The following is a 16478-nucleotide window of genomic DNA, read 5'->3' as shown; positions in this document are numbered from 1 at the left end:
GCAAACACACACACACACACACACACACACCCACAAAGTGCCTGTCAATATAACCTGCCCGCCCACACACAAGACCGCGCGGAGATAAAGATGTCTAAGGATGCGTGTGTTGCAAGCATACACATTCGTTTATTTCCATCTATTTACACAAACAGTTTTCTGCAGAAAGGAGAAAATCAATACATCTCCATGGGTAGGACAACAAGAAAACACCAGAAACTGAATATACATAAAGATAGGATTAGTTTTTCTCTCTCTATCACTTGCGCACACACACACACACACTCATACACACACATAGGCGCACACACACACACACACAAGCGCACAAGTCTGGGTCAGATTATGGCAAAATAGTCCCATGCAGCCTGGCCTTATTCCGTATCGTCTCTGGAAATGACCTTCTGTGTCATAGCAATTACTGCAGCCACTGGAGGGTTCCTGTGCACGTGCATGTGTGTGTGTGTGTGTGTGTGTGTGTGTGGGTGTGTGTGTGTGGGTGTGTGTGTGTAATGATCTAAGCAGGTCCTTTGACACCTCCCTCTCTAGGTCGTGTGGCCTGCGGAGACTTTGTGGAGGTCACTGGGATATGAGCTTCTAATGGGGAACATGGGACTAAGGGAAAGAGAGAGAGAGAGGGAGAGAGAGAGAAAGAGAGAGAGAGAGAGAGAGAGAGAGAGAGAGAGAGAGAGAGAGAGAGGGCATGATATAGGAGAAGGAGTGAACGAAACAAAATGATAGAATGAGCGTGCACAACAGAGATTATGTAATGAGGGGAGACATACTGATGGTGTCAGGTATAAACCACATTTTGGATTTATTTTTTTTATTTCATTACCTGAATTGAGAGTTTAAATGGTAATTTATGTGTTGATTGAGTTTCTTGACCCTCGGGTCCGTAAAACCTGTTAAAATGCTATTGCATAATTTAAAAAATACTTGAATGTCAATGAGAAAATTGCCACTATTCTTTTCATCGTTCCTGAAAAAATCCCCAAATGCATAGTTTTGATATAGCCTTTATATTACAAATTTATACTTACAATTACAATTCTCTCAGTGAGCAAAAGCGGTACACATTGAACTGGAACAACTACTTGCCCAATGGGATCCGGCTCAGCGCCCTTGTTTAAAGTGCTAAAAAGACTTTAAAAAATGTTTAGGCTTGTTTCTGCTTTAACTGTAGCCTGCATTTGGTTTTTACTTCTGTTTTAACTATTTTGCATTTGCCCATTTGTAATTTTTTTCTTTATTAATTGTTCATTATTCATTTATTGCTAATTTTTTTTATGAATCTTTTAAAAGACTTTGAAACTGTTTTGGTAAGTGCTTCATTAATAATAATAGCATGCAGTGCTGGGAACCCTATTGTAATTATTAGGATTCTTCCTCTTCTTTTTCTCCTCTCCTTTTTCTCCTCTCCCTCTGTATCTAGAGCTCAGAAACTGTACGACCCACTGCAACCGCTAATCATGCAACAAAAATGACACTGATTGACCAGATGGTAGCGCTATAAAAAGCCACTTTACGTTTTGGCCCATAACTTCTGAACCTTTTGACTTAGAAACCCTAACCATAACCCTTTCCACCTTATTAGATCTTCCGCCATTTTGTGTTTTACTAAGAAGAGTTTTACTACTTCTTCTCTTTCAATTTTTGACTTTTTGCCTACACAAAGATTCAGTTTTTTCCCCCGATCGATTTTACAACACGGCCATTAACAATTATGGCAATTACATGGCAATTAACTAAGCTCAAAAGTACTTTCGGTGGGTGTGGCCTATGGCATTTTAGCTTGGCTTGGGATTCAACGATTGCTACAAAACTTGCTGAGATCCTCATTAATCCTATTTGGAACATTCCTACCAAGTTTCATCCCAATCAGTGAAACTAAGGCCGAATGGCAATGATAATAATAACCAAATCTCTCATAGACTACCACCGTAGTTATAACTGAGCAACTGAAAACAGTAGAAACTCCATGAAATGTTCTAAATACTCATTATGGCATGCCGATCAACTGTATAATATTTGAAAATGAAAACTTCCATAGTTTATGAGTTATATAATACATAGATGTAAATGCCCCTCATTCACTTCCATTGTATTTATAACTCAAGCAGTGTTTATAATCTCAATTGCTCAGTGTGGCATGCTTTCCAACTGTGTTCACACTCATAGTGGTAACATTTACACTTTATAAGTTATAAAATAGATGTATGTCAATGAGCCGTATCCACTTCCATTGTTTACAGCAGAATCTTCATTCAAGTTCATATGTGCTAGTATGAGTGTTTTTGTTGTTGTTGTTGTTGTTCTTCTAAAAGTCATCTTCAGTCATACTGCCATATTGTACCTGCACGCCTACAATAATTATTAGTGTGTCAACATAACCCTGGACTCACATACAGCATCCAGTGCACATACACACACACACACACACACACACACACACACACAAAATATGTTGAATCATGTTGTGTATGATGGCTCTGACACACTGATCCCTATCAAATCTGTTGAGCCTGTTTATAAAAGCAGACTGAGAGAGACAGAGAGAAAGCCAACACTTCCACCCACAGCTCTCTCTCTCTCTCCCTCTCTCACACACACACACACACACTGGTCAGAGACTTATTGCCAGCCACCACTTTTTTTTGTCCATCTCTAACACGTTCTCTACTACACCACCTTACCAAAACTCTCACTATAACAGCAAATTCACAGATCTCTAGTGGAGCAACACACATGTTCACACGTGTGTACACACCACACACGCACACCCACACAGCCACACACACACACACACGCAAGCCAGCAAAGCCGCAATAAAACCAACCCAAGCGTTTCTGTTGTGGATCCTAATCCACTTTTCCACTTAGCTAGTATATCTCTTCCTTCCTTTCCCCCTCTCTCTCCGCTCTCCCTCTCTCTACATCTCCATTTCTCTCTCATCCCCCCCCCCCTCTTTCTAGTCAACAAAACAATACAAGGGGGCTGATCTGCGTAAATGCTGACGCAGGTGGAAACTCAGCCGTTTGGAGGCTCAGTGCACCGCGCTTTTAAGACCTTCTTCTGAGAGGCAGCCAAAAAACAGGCACTTTTTTTTTTTTTTTTGCCGCAGCAATAAACCCTAACCACAAACCGGCAGAGAAGGCCTCAGCACCAACCTGCTTATACTGAAGATCGGTAAGACTTCGACTTTGGCTGCTGGTGCTCAACATCTTCAGACTTACAGTGCCGTTTTACTGACAAAAAGGTCAGGGAGATATGGGGTTTTATCGGGTTCAGTGGATGTAGCTAATGGAGTATGCTATGTGCCGTGTTTCTTGAAAGTACAGATGTAGCCGCTGCAGAAGTCCACTTTTTTATTGCATGCTTGCTGAACTTCTGCTGCACTTTGTTCCATCCACAAGAGAAACTGTTTGGAATTGATTTGCTCTTTCAATTGCCAAAAGTTACATGTAATGGTCTTGTAACTAGTTTGTTGAGAGACACAGGAGGTTCTTATGAGAACCTCCTGTGTCTGTTTACTTCACAGATTAATCCCACCTGAAAAAAGTGACACCTGCTCTTACAAAACATTAAAGGAACTATCAGTAACATGGACTCTTTAGTAACATCTAATTGCAGCCACAGGAACTACAACATCGGCACAGGTGTCCCAATACCCTTTAGGTGCTTACTAGCAACAAGTTGTTTGTGAGCATATTGCTTGACAGATATTTATTTATATATAGCTGTGGCAAGCTAACCAGTGTTACCCCTTGTACTGCGATGAGCTGCCACGGTAAAATCATGACCCGAATACTTTCTATTTTGTTTTCTATAGTGTTTCTATAGTCATTCAGTAGTGGTGGCGCTGCTGAAAATACGTAAGACTTTTTGTTTTTTCATCTTCATGATCAAAGTGACAAATAGCACGGTGTGGAGGAGGACAGAGCGCGGACAGATGCATTTAAAGTGTTTTGGAATGACACACTTCCGTCTTCCTGACAGTTGTACCTGGTTGAGCTGCTCCTGGTCATCAAAGCCCTCCAGGACCCTCCGGTACTTCCTCTCCCTGTACTTCCTGCGGATGAACGTGGCCCGCTGCTCCGCCGAAGACCCGATGTATAGCTCCTCCTCCAAGGGAAGGTTAGCGGCCCAGAAGCTGTTAGCGTTCCTGTTGCCCACTTCCAGGAAGAGCTGAGGAGGCGGAGAAGACACAGAGGGGAAGCGTCCAAGTTTAGGTGAGAAATTACCAAGAATGGAGAGATCACACATGTATCAAACAGAAACCAGAGGTGAGATGTTTCACTGAAAAAGGAGTTGTCGCTTTGTCGCACTGGTAATCACGTTCAACTTGGTCTACTCAAATTACTGTTGCGCATCTTATAATAATCTATACATCAAGTGAGTATTTGGCTTCATTAACAATGATATAAAACAGAAAATTCATCAATGTTCCATGAGGACACTGCATGGCATGAAATGGACACAAGATAGTCTAGCACTACAAAACAACCAATGAGACTGCATATAATCAAAGGGCAGACGGGGTCTTCAGCCTCAAAGTTAGAGGAGTGGACAAGTTTTGAAAAGGTCACCAATTCAATTCCTGGGACCAACAGCTGAGGGAGCGTCACTATGCACTGACTTCTTGTAGGGTGAAAAATCCAAAGAATGAGATTATGCAGTCTAATATTTTATTTATTTTTTTACCTGGAACACTTGTACCTACTCTGGGCTGACTCCTGGTAAGACCAACTAATCCCCAAGTGCCTGAATGAGTGCTGAACTGCTGAATATCCTGCACTAAAGCCGCATGTGCTTGAGCAATGCAAATAACACTACTTGATTAAGCACCTCCAACTCTGTGCTGCTTCTCACCTCACCAGGAATGTACTATGGGTGAAAAAAAACAAACATATTGTATTGTATCCTGGAATAAATCCTAATCAATCGTTTTTAGACCTGCGAGCAGGGTCTGAAATTAACACTGAATAAATAAATAAGAGTCACCAGCCACACTGGCCGGTTACTTAACTTATCTTAAGGAATAAAGCTTCAAAATGTTCCCTTGTAATTGGAATTCTGTTGCTCAATGCTTTGATGTTTGCAGGGGTTCTTGGGACTGCGTGTGTGGGTGTGTGTATGTGTGGGGGGGGGTGTGTTGTGGTTGGTGGTGGTAATGGAAATGGACCAAATTATCCATTTAACATTGGCTCAACTTACTGACAGATCAAACAAGTGAAAAGCTCACTGCTATATTGAAAGATGACACAGAAACACTGGCAGGTGAGCAAAAAAGTTCATTTCAAACACTGCACAATATCTAATAGGAGCCCTATTATACCCTGATAGTCCATTGGATCCTTTTAGACTGTACAAAAATGTTTCAACTGGGGATATATATATGAGAAACTGTGTGTTTTTCCTTGTGATGGAGATGAAGCGACGCCCTGTGTCTCGTACACATACCTCCACCAGCTCGTTGCTCCAGATACTGCTGTCCAACTTCAAGCTCCGCACTTTGGAAATGCTTGGGCCAAGAGAGCGGTGCTGCCCTGGCAGACAGAAACACACACACACACACACACACACACACACACACACACACACACACACACAAACACAGAGGAATTAATATGAGTGCATAGATACACAAACACACATACACACACAAACACATTAGCATATTGCAGCTGTCGGGTGAATACCTTATAACTCTAATTTTGGTGATTTTCATGTTTGAACTTACACTGAAGGATTCCACGCTCCTCTGTGGGATCAGAAAACCCTACAACCCCGGGGTTTATGAAACCTTTTCAGAACCAATTAGATAAATTCAAAAATGCATGCTAAAAACAAGGCTGTTTTTCTCAGTTCCTGAAAAGTTCACGTGCAAACACACACATAAAAATGTACATCTGCGCGCAAACATGTCCACAGCGTGCGCGCAAAACACACACGCAAAATGTCAGTGAGGGGATAAGCAGTAAACAGGCAGTTACAAGACAGAGAAACGGAGCATGACTGCAAGCTTATTCTCTCACTCACAACAGACATATTTAGTCCCTTCAGCGCTCCTAATTGGAAATGAAAGCACAGAACGAGGGCCATTAATTGCTAATGAATCATGAGTAATTCATTGTGTTTGTTGGTCGGCCTGTTTATTTGGGTGAACGGGAGGCTTCTGGGGTTGCTTATGGCCAGAGACAGATCACGCATGCATAAAACATTAGAGACGCCGTATGTGTGAATGTGAATTATTGTCTTGTGTGCAACTAGAGATAATTTTAGAAGATCTTGCATGATCTCATTACTGTCTTCTGTGCCGAAGTAGAGCAGCTGTGAGTGAAAGTGTGGGGCGATGAGCAGGGAAAGGGCGTCCCGACATAGATACGCTGTCTAGAGCGAGAAATCGTTGAAACGTCTGTCACAGAACATATAAAGGAAAGAAAGTTCAACTGGAGGAAGGAATGCTTGACAACTGATGATTAAAATTATTTACTTTATAAATGCTGGTATTCATCATCATCTGTTCTTGTCATGTGTTATCATTTACATTACTTATCTAATGAGTATTAATTTAAGTTGTGACAGGATATATAATTGTTCTCCTACTCATATGTTTTTTTGAGTTGCTTTGGGATCCAGCGGACCGCAAAGACAGCCAAGAATATTATTTAGGACTGGAGTGGGAACAGCCATACAATTGGGGATATTTGACTAAGAGAATGATTTTCTTACATGGTACACGTTCCATATGTATAATGGAGAGAAGGGTATATACTGGGTAGAAAAAGAAACACATTGACTTTATTCAGTGTGGTACCGTCCCAAACTTTGTAATAAGGCTGTGGGTTGATAACACAGATCCTCTTTTTGAGACCACACGAGTCCGCCTTGGCAAACAAACAAAGGGCAAAGAGCAAGACTTTGTAGTGGATGCCAGGGAAAGACTTAAAAGGAAAGGAAAGGAAAAGAAAAGGAAGGAAAAGGAAAGGAAAGGAAAGGAAAGGAAAGGAAAGGAAAGGAAAGGAAAGGAAAGGAAAGGAAAGGAAAGGAAAGGAAGGGAAAGAAAAGATAAGATAAGATAAGATAAGATAAGATAAGATAAGATAAGATAAGATAAGATAAGATAAGCACTTTTATCCACAGCCCCTACAGTAGCATATCTTTAACATGGGTGCCTGCCGCAGTGCTGTTGCCATGCTCTACCCATTGAGGCATGCAGGACCACAGGACCATTTTCACCTGTGTATGGGTAATGAAGCTGAAAAAACAAAAAAAAGTGTGTGTGTATGCACACGTGCCACCGGGTACACGGCGAGATCTTCACATAAAACTAGCCTATTGTAAATGTCTTAATCTTTCCTGCTGGACCAAAACAACACATAAAAAGGGCATTCCCACCTCACCAGCTCTCACAAAAGCTCGCCTAACCCGCCAAAAATTTCAACCCCAATTAAAAACTTTCCCAGTGACTTCAGCGACAGCACAAGGAGCACTTTTCCAACCCTCCTTACCTCTGTGGCATTTTTCTGGCTCGTTCCCCTCACTCAACGAGAGTCAGGAGGGATGGAACAAAGGGAAACAATGAGCCCTGCGTTTTTGCGTTGCCATGGCAACTGTTGCCGGCAGTCGTCTCCGCGCGTCGTGTCCTGGTTTAAAGGAGTTTATTGCAATTACACGTGTGGAGAGGGGCCTCCCGGTCTTCGGAGCAATGTCATTCCCACCGGTGGCCGTGTTTAATAGTGGGAGAGAGGGCAAAGAGAGAGAGAGGGAAGAGAAGAGTGTGGAGGGAGGGGGAGAGGACATTATTAGGGAAGTAAAATTATTGGGAAATGTGGGTTTGGGCTGTTCAGGAGCTAATAGCTTGTAAAAATAAACACTAACAGCGTAAGGTGGGAGAGGTCTGTCTCGGGGGAGAACGTCTGGACACAATCCTCCATGTCTAAGCAAACAAAGACAAACTGTTACGATCTGAAACTGCTGCACATCAGAGAGCGGCGCTACGGACTATTTAAATTCTCCTGTAGCCTCTCTCTCGCTCCCCCTTTTCATTCTGCCTTGGCACGAAAAGAAGAAAGCCAATCTGGGATCATTTTTACCATTAGCCCTCTCATTACTTCTTTCCTCTTCCTCTTGTTCAGCATTTCTCTTTATTGTCCATGACACGAGAGCGCTAATTAAAAGCGTGAGCCGTCATTGGTATTCCAAATGGACCGCCGCCTAATTTAAGTAGAGCGCAGTGCGAGGACAGGCTTTCTCGTTGCAGATATTCACCCTCTCTCTCCCAGTGTGTCGACAAAATGTAATATTAAACACCCCTGCAAATGAAATCATTTAAGGGTGTTTGAAAAGGGATGTCGGATATCTGACGCGTACCAATTACACGGGCTTTGCGGAGGCGAGGTGAAGGATCAAATTAAAACTTATGACTCTATGGGAGAAATCTCAGGCCTATTGAAGGAGGCAGATGGGAGGATGGGGAGGGGAGCAAGGCACGTGTGTGTACGCAGGGGAGAGTGTACACACATGTGCACACATAAGTCTGTGCTTGCATATGCAAATACATGTGTGGCTAGGGTTTCATTAGGTAGCTATGCAAACTCCCTAACCCGCCTCCCGCCTCCCTAGACCCTAAGCCCTTTGTCTCGCCCGTCTCAGACAACATCTCACACCGCTCAGTAACCGCTGACCACCATACCAAGCAGATATCCCTCCGCATCAGGCAAGGCATTCGCCTCTCTCTAATCATGTTTAGTGTGTCAAGAAGCAGTTTGGGATCCCCCCAGTTCCAGCCCAGGGCCTAATCTTTGTTGTCATTTCATCTGAGCGATCCAGCATTGCCAAAGAGATTAGAGAGAGTCCAGAGGCCAGGCACCAAGCCCCATAAGTGGCTTATCACCTGAGATCTTATTCCAGTAGAGCCTCTGGTTCAGAGTACATTCTCACACACACACAGACACAAACAACCACCAGAGTGCACACACACACACACACACATTAAGAACTGAGTACGAACAAACATTCACTTTAAGATCCTTTTTGTTTGGCGTGTCTTTCTGAGACTGTCTCCGTAACTTGAAGACCTGACTTTGGCAAAATGGCCTCTCTCCATCTTGCATGCTCACTCTTTTTCTCTCTCTGTTCATTTATTATGCTTGGGAGTCACCCTACAGAGAGCAGAGTCGATCAGTCAATTAATGTGAAGGAGCAAGAGTGTGTGTGTGTGTGTGTGTGTGTGTGTGGGTCTTTGACAACTGGTGTATAATGGTGTTATAACATGCTACTTACTTCTATTCACACACTGATGTATGTTCATCTGTGTCTGTGTGCCTGCATGCCTGTTTATGCATGCATGTGTACACCTGCATGCGTACACACATGTGCATGTGTGTGAGAAAGTAACTGAGGATAAACCTGAATCGGCCCCTTACCTGCACACTTCTTACAGATGACCACGCCCAGGTTGACAGACGCCCACTCGGGCCGCGGGGCGCGGCAGTCGGCGCAGCTCCTGTTGGCCTCGTTGAACCAGATCTTCTCTGCCACTTCATAGTCGGAGAGTGTCTCGACAATCGATTCCTGGACCGCTTCAATCCACTCCTCCTTCTCCCGTTCTGACTCGGCCGTGAAGCTGCAACAATTGATTTTTTGGCCCCCCCGACACATGCCTCACTGTTATTGATTTGATTTGAGAGAGCAATTAAATAGTATAGTATCGCTTGGCAGGGTTACGGGGGTGTGCAGTATTTGGAGTAGTTTTGGGGGTTGCTGAGTGTATATGTCTATGTGCGATTGCAGTGGACGATTTGGTGAAATTGATAGGGGAGTGTCGGGGGGGGGCATTGATGGGCAGGTAAATCATTCTGCCTCTCCTTGCACCACTGAAATCTATAAAGCGCTAATGCAGGATATTTTCTCAGGATATTATGTCTGTATTAGATTCAGGGAGGGTAAGGAAATGGTGATGGAAAAAATACGCTGTGAAATGCAGTCTCTAAACATAATCCATTTACAGCTTCAATATACATTTAAAAATCATGTTTAACAGTCTCATACCATCAGGACTTTGTCAGAGCATTGTCAAGTATATATTACATATATATTACATATATATACAGTACTGTGCAAAAGTCTTAGGCACCCAAGAGTTTTTATATAAATTGTTTCTTAGATGTTTATTCAGTTTTTTTCTGCATTAGTGTGTCAGTAGACTGCTCTTTATAGTACATTTTTTGATATTTAGAAACTTTTCATTTAATTATTTTTGGAAGCATCTTTGCTTTACTTTTTTTCTTTTACATGTGCCTAAGACTTTTGCACAGTTCTGTATATATATTACAACAGAAGTTGGGAAGTGAAAGTAGGAGGAAAGTTGCAGTGTCCATGGTCACATTCAGGAACAAGTATGCATACAGTTAAACTCTAAAATAGGATACATGATTGTCTGTGCACACACACACACACACACACAGATCACTTACTTTCAGACACTTGTTTTCAATTCTTCACATCGTCACAAACACGCAGCACACACACACACACACACACACGCAAACTTTGCCATACCCTGCTTCTCACCGCGAACTGGGGGAGCTCCCAAATTGGGTGTCTATCAGGGGCCCCTATGTATGTGTGTGTTTGTGTGTGTGTGAGTGAATGAGAGAGAGAGAGGGAGCAAGAGAGAGAGAGAGAGAGAGAGAGAGAGAGAGAGAGAGAGAGAGAGAGAGAGAGAGAGAGAGAGAGAGAGGGAGAGAGAGACAGCACAGACACTCATTCCCCTGTCTCTCAATCCAGCCATGTCTCACTCATTAGTCTTCCAGAGGGAAGAGACAGCCTCTGCTTGGCAAACACACACACACACACACACCGGGATGACTGGATATATCTATTACTGTCTAACGAGTGCCGATCAGGATGCATGTCAAAGATGGACTGCACAGCTTTCGGCTGGCGAGGGTGGGGTTTAAGTATGTTCAGTGTGTGTGTGTGTATTTTGAAGAATTTAATACGTGTTACATGTGTTGAATAACTTAAAATTAGCTATGTGCATAACAAGCAATCTGTGTGTATGTGTGAGCTAAAGTGTCAGAGAGAGAGCGAGAGACGGAGAGCGAGACAGATAGATCGACGGAGAGAGATTGAAAACCGAGGTAAAGAGAGAGAGAGATCGAAAGTAAAGACACACTTAGAAAGAAGAAATGGGACCACTGGTCTCCATGGCAACCTGGCGACCGGTGTAAAGTCAGATGGAGGATGAGGGGGAAGGAGAGAGGGAAAGGGGGGGCAACGCCCGGAGCAGAGGATGTGTACCAGCCCAGCCTCGCCCGAGTACCCCGGCGCAGATCGATAGGTTGATTGGGTTCAGCCGCTCAGTGCCCACCGGTCTCTGCCCAGGGCCCGTCTAAAGAGATGACTGCTCACATCGTCCGCTGAACTGCAGCACGGCCCCCAAAACCACAGAGGGAGAAAAAGAAGGAGGCAGGAGGCAGGAGGCAGGAGGCAGGAGGCAGGGGACAGGAGGCAGGAGGCAGGAGGCAGGAGGCAGGAGGCAGGAGGCAGGAGGCAGGAGGCAGGAGGCAGGAGGCAGGAGGCAGGAGGCAGGAGGCAGGAGGCAGGAGGCAGGAGGCAGGAGGCAGGAGGCAGGAGGCAGGAGGCAGGAGGCAGGAGGCAGGAGGCAGGACCAGACGGGCAGGTTCTCAAGCCTCACAGCACAAGATAAAGAGTGAATGTTAGGCCCCATATGAGGCAACAAAATGAACTCCAGCTTTATGAACAACAGAGTGTGAAGCGCGAAACAACTTCTGCAATCGACACACAATAGGCCCTTTTCACATGGCCTTCACTAAATCACTCCTAAACCTGCCCAAAATGAACATTGGTGAAGTACAAAGACTGTTTTAGCTTCAGTTTCTCCTTGTCCGATGTCATCTCTTGGCAGTCATCACCTAATTTGCATAACGTTATTACATTATGTATCTAGTGCTTTTGTTGTTTTGTTGTTTGTAAAGTTGCCACAGCAAGTTCTAATGCACCAGTTTCTCAATATGGAAGCTGTTACCATGACGACGTGAAAAGGGCCTATAATACACCATAGCAGAGCTCAAATGGATCTTCTAAACCACTGAAAACAAAAATGAATGTAATTCTAAAAGAGGAAAAGAGGAATTACTGTGTTACATGCGCACAATAATCTAATTGTTGCTTTTACTCTGATTATGGACATCGTTATGACTGAGCTGGTTGCATGCAGCACATTTTTTCATTAAAATTCCCACTTTCATGCAATTTTGTGTGTTGTTGAAATATGTCAATCATCCCACAACCACAGGCTACAAGCATCCATCATCCCTCCCTGCCACAAACTACAGTCCTCCAGCTCCCATGTTAATTCATGTCGCTCCCATGAAATTATTGTCCATTGTTATCCAACATGGAGACTTGAAAGGATGTATGTAGTGTGCTACTATACAGATTTGACTATGCACTTAGCAGGTCAAGTATCATTTTTGGTCAATAAAAACTATATTATAAATTACTACAATTGACTAAATATTGTAATTTATAAGTTATACAAAATATTGAATTGTTGAACTATATTTTTCTATTTCAATTAGCCTACTCCCATGACCTTCATGAGTCAGTTAGACTGATCTAGCACTGGAAATGCTTCTCTCTGCTGTCAGTTGCTCTTCTCCTCTGTGATCTCCACCCCCAGCTGACCTGCTGTGTCCCCGCTCATAGAAACTGTATGTTGTATATAATGTAAAATCACAACAAAATTAGTCAGTTTAAATTTTACATAACGTACTTGGGGAGGTCTGGGGGCAGGCTACACCGAGATCTTTTGAAAAACATCTTTAAAATGCTTGGTTCTGGTGACATTTGAGAGAAGGATTTAGCCAAATCTTAAATTCATCCCCAGTGGTTGGTGTTCAAGGCCTCCATGTACTGCTGCTCAACATACTATGGGCTGAAATCTCTTCATGGATGACAAATTGGTCTTGCTTCCAATGCAGATGATGTGACCATGTATAACGGTACTGTAAGCCAGTCACAGCAGAATACGAGCTGCAAATAAACATACCCAGATTTATAGTTTAAAGTGCTTTATATTGGCAAATAGAATTTATTAAGGGCAGTTAATCAGTACAAAACATCAACAGCAGCAACACTGATTCCTTTAGAAGTACTCTCTTACTATTACTCTATGTCTCCCTCCCTTTTTAAAGTACACCATTTTAAAGTAAAGCTCCAAAATCAATTAAGTGGCTTGTGAAAAGTGCTAGATAATTGAATTGAAAAACTATTTAGAATAACCCTTTCTCTTCGTCGCCATTTCTGTTTTTTAAGGACACGATTGTTGTGCAAAGAAACATAATCCAACTGAGTTTTTACATGTGAACCGTGTATAAACAGACTTCCTGAAAGTGGTGAAATAACAAAAAGAGAATATGAGTTCTGAAACTCAAGTGACGCCATTGTTCTATACACTTACCAAAGTGCACAAAAGTTTAATTAACCCTCCTGGACGACCGGCAGTATCTGATATAGATTCATTGACAGCCCCAAGGTCCCAAATTTTCTCAAAAGGCCAGTTTTCTTTTATCAAAGAATCAGGAGACACGATAACAGTAATACAACAATCCCCATCATTTCCAGATGTCATCTTGGTAACATTTGATGTGGTTTCATTATACCCCAATATACCTCATGAAGGTGGATTAATGGCACTGAATCACTTCTTAAACAGACGAGTGAATGAGCAGATTTCATCCTGTCTCATAACTACTCTCTCTTTGACAATAATTACTATATTCAAACCTGTGGCACAGGCATGGGAGGCCCATTTGCTCCCCATGTTGACTCATTTTTATGTCTGCTTTTGGGAGCACAACTTGATAATGAACGTTGAGGAAAATCCTTTCTTTGAAAACATTCTAATATGGAGATGTTTTTTTGGACGGGTACAGGTGAACAAGTAAGGGGATTTCATACATTTCTAAATAACAGGACTGATTAATTCACAATGGAACCTAGTGCTGAAAGGATGACCTTCCTGGATATGTGGATAATCAAAGGACAATATGGCCTCCACACTGACCTTTTTGTGAAACCAACAGATCGTAATACATTTCTGAGGGCTGAAAGCTCCCACCCACTACCATTAAAGAATAGCCTTCCACACAGCCACTTCCGAAGGCTCAAACGTATTTGTAAACATGACTCAGACTTTGAACGGCAACGGCAAAAACGCATTGACTGTGCCACAAGAAACATCAAGACAGAAGCAAAGAAAGGACAAGTCAAGAGTCAAGACCGCAAAATATACAAAATGTTCACAAACAGTGGCAAAAAAGATGAATCAATCAAACAGGGATTTACCAAAAGTGATGTCCAAACATGGTAAGAACCTAAAGGAAACTAGTACACTTGGATCCGTCCATCCACACACAGGGAAAAGAATGCAAATGAAAGGGATCACCTCGTGCAAAATTAAGGGAGTAATCTACATGTTGACATGCCCATGCGGAATAGCATATGTGGGGAAAAAACATCAAGGGAGCTTAAACTGAGAATAGCAGAACATAAAAAATACAATCAGATGTAAAAAAAAAAAAAAGGACCGTTATCCTGTAGCACCGCAGTTTATGGAGATGAATCACCCAATTTCCTCTCTAAAATGTACTGGAATTGAAAAAGAGGGGGAAAAAAGAAGGGGGGGGGGGGTGATTTGGATAGGGCACTTCTAAAGAGGGAGTCATTTTGGATTTTCCATTTGGGAACATGGAGTCCTCGTGGGGTGAATGTAGAGTTTGATTTAACACCGTTCTTATAAGATAGGAACTGAATTTGACTGTGGATATCCATGTTAATGTGCATGAAATTACGTGCTGTGATATATGTGATTCTATCCGTCTAGTTTGTTATATAAGAAGGAAATTATTTTTGCATGTTATTTGTGTGTATACATGTGAAGATCTACCTTGTAATTAAAATAATAAAATAAAAATAACTATGGGCTGTGGAACATTTGTTGATGGATTAAAGCACAAGAAAAAACAGATGATGACACTGATTGACTTGTCATAGCTGTGGTTCAGATAAAGACCTTTGGTGAGGAAAGAGAAGATTTGCTAACCGTAAAAAAAAACCAGGACTAAAACCTTTGGAGAGGCGGTATTTAGTAGTTATGGCCTTGCATGTTGGAATAGCCTCCCAGAGGATCTGAGGAAAGCGGATAATATTTATATATTTAAATGCCTTTTTGCCCTGGCTTTTAACTAGGTGTGTAATCTTTGTAGTGTTTTACCTCATCTTATTTCTCTTATTTGTTATATTGTGTCTTATTTTATTCTTTGTTTTACATCTAACTGTTCTGTTTTGATTGATTGATTGATTGATTGATTGATTGATTGATACAGTTGGACAAGCAGAGGAGGAGAGACAAGTGTAGAAGAAGGTGAAAAGGAATCAGGAAATACTGAAGCATATGCATTGACTGTGTGGTGTTTTTGGGACAAGAGTTGCCCTTTAGAAAGCTACTGTCCTTTATGTCAGAATATGATGATGGTGATCTGTGCCATCACTTGGCTACAGCTACTGTTTTTACAGGAACATCTGCTAAAATACAGAATGATCTTATTATTGCACTTGTTGATGTACTGAATGACTCCATTAAAAAGGAGATCAAAAAAACAATTACCTGGCAGTCACGGTTGATGAGCCCACTGATGCCAGCGGTGCTGCACAAATGTCATTTGTCCTCAGGTGTGTGAGTGGCAGCCGTGTCAAGGACAGATTTTTGAAATTCAATTCAAGTTTGCCTACAACTTAGCTTCACTAACACTTAATATTTTGCATAAGCTATGAATGCAGATCAAAAGTAGTGTCTCAGTGCTATGATGGAGCTGAAAATATGACATCTGGGATAAACAGACTGAAAAATTGGACTGTGAAAAGTTTAAGATTTTTTGTTTTTGGCATTTTATGCTTTTATATGACAGTTACAGTGAGAGAGAGACAGGAAGGTATGGGAGAGAGAGTGAGGGGAGGACATGCAGCAAAGGACCGCAGGCCAGACTCGAACCCAGGTTGCTGTGGGAAGGACTGAGCCTTATGGTACGCGCCCTACTCGGTGAGCCACCAGGGGGCCCTCAAAGATTAGGACTGTGAAAACTTTAAATTGCAAGATCTTTTTCGTGCACATTTGAGGGCTGGCTGCATTTTTCTCACACATCCAAATGTTGGATAACTAGTGTGAGAAAAGACTGCCACGCATTATCCAGGACCGGCGAAACTCCAACTCCAAGGTTAGTGGCCACGGTCTGGGAGAAAAGAGCTGAGCTGGTCGATATGCTCCAACATGCTACATAGCTTTGACTCCATCCACTCAACAGCAGGCTGTGTTCTCTCTGTTTGGATTTTTCTTATTTGCTTTTTTACTTTCAACAGACTTTTTGACTTTGCCAACACGCTTT

At 42.4% G+C, this 16478-nt stretch overlaps 1 protein-coding gene across 3 annotated transcripts in view; it reads right to left on the bottom strand.

The window, feature by feature from the left end:
• Positions 1-16478, bottom strand: part of arap2 (ArfGAP with RhoGAP domain, ankyrin repeat and PH domain 2) — a 109393-nt gene that overhangs the window by 51260 nt on the left and 41655 nt on the right. For all 3 annotated transcript variants that reach the window (XM_071538910.1, XM_071538912.1, XM_071538911.1), the window contains exons 12-14: positions 9432-9631; positions 5464-5549; positions 4006-4188 (exon numbers count right to left, since the gene is read on the bottom strand). In XM_071538910.1, coding sequence (XP_071395011.1) covers positions 4006-4188; positions 5464-5549; positions 9432-9631 — 469 coding nt within the window. The remainder of the gene's footprint in view (positions 1-4005; positions 4189-5463; positions 5550-9431; positions 9632-16478) is intronic.

Source organism: Centroberyx affinis, unplaced genomic scaffold, assembly GCF_046629955.1.
Source record: "Centroberyx affinis isolate AG114_WGS23_722 - 3 ecotype Tasmania unplaced genomic scaffold, CSIRO-AGI_Caff_v1 ptg003368l_1, whole genome shotgun sequence".
NCBI lineage: Eukaryota > Metazoa > Chordata > Actinopteri > Beryciformes > Berycidae > Centroberyx > Centroberyx affinis.
The sequence above is the reverse complement of the archived record's forward strand: the minus strand, read 5'-3'. Positions and strand labels throughout refer to the sequence as shown.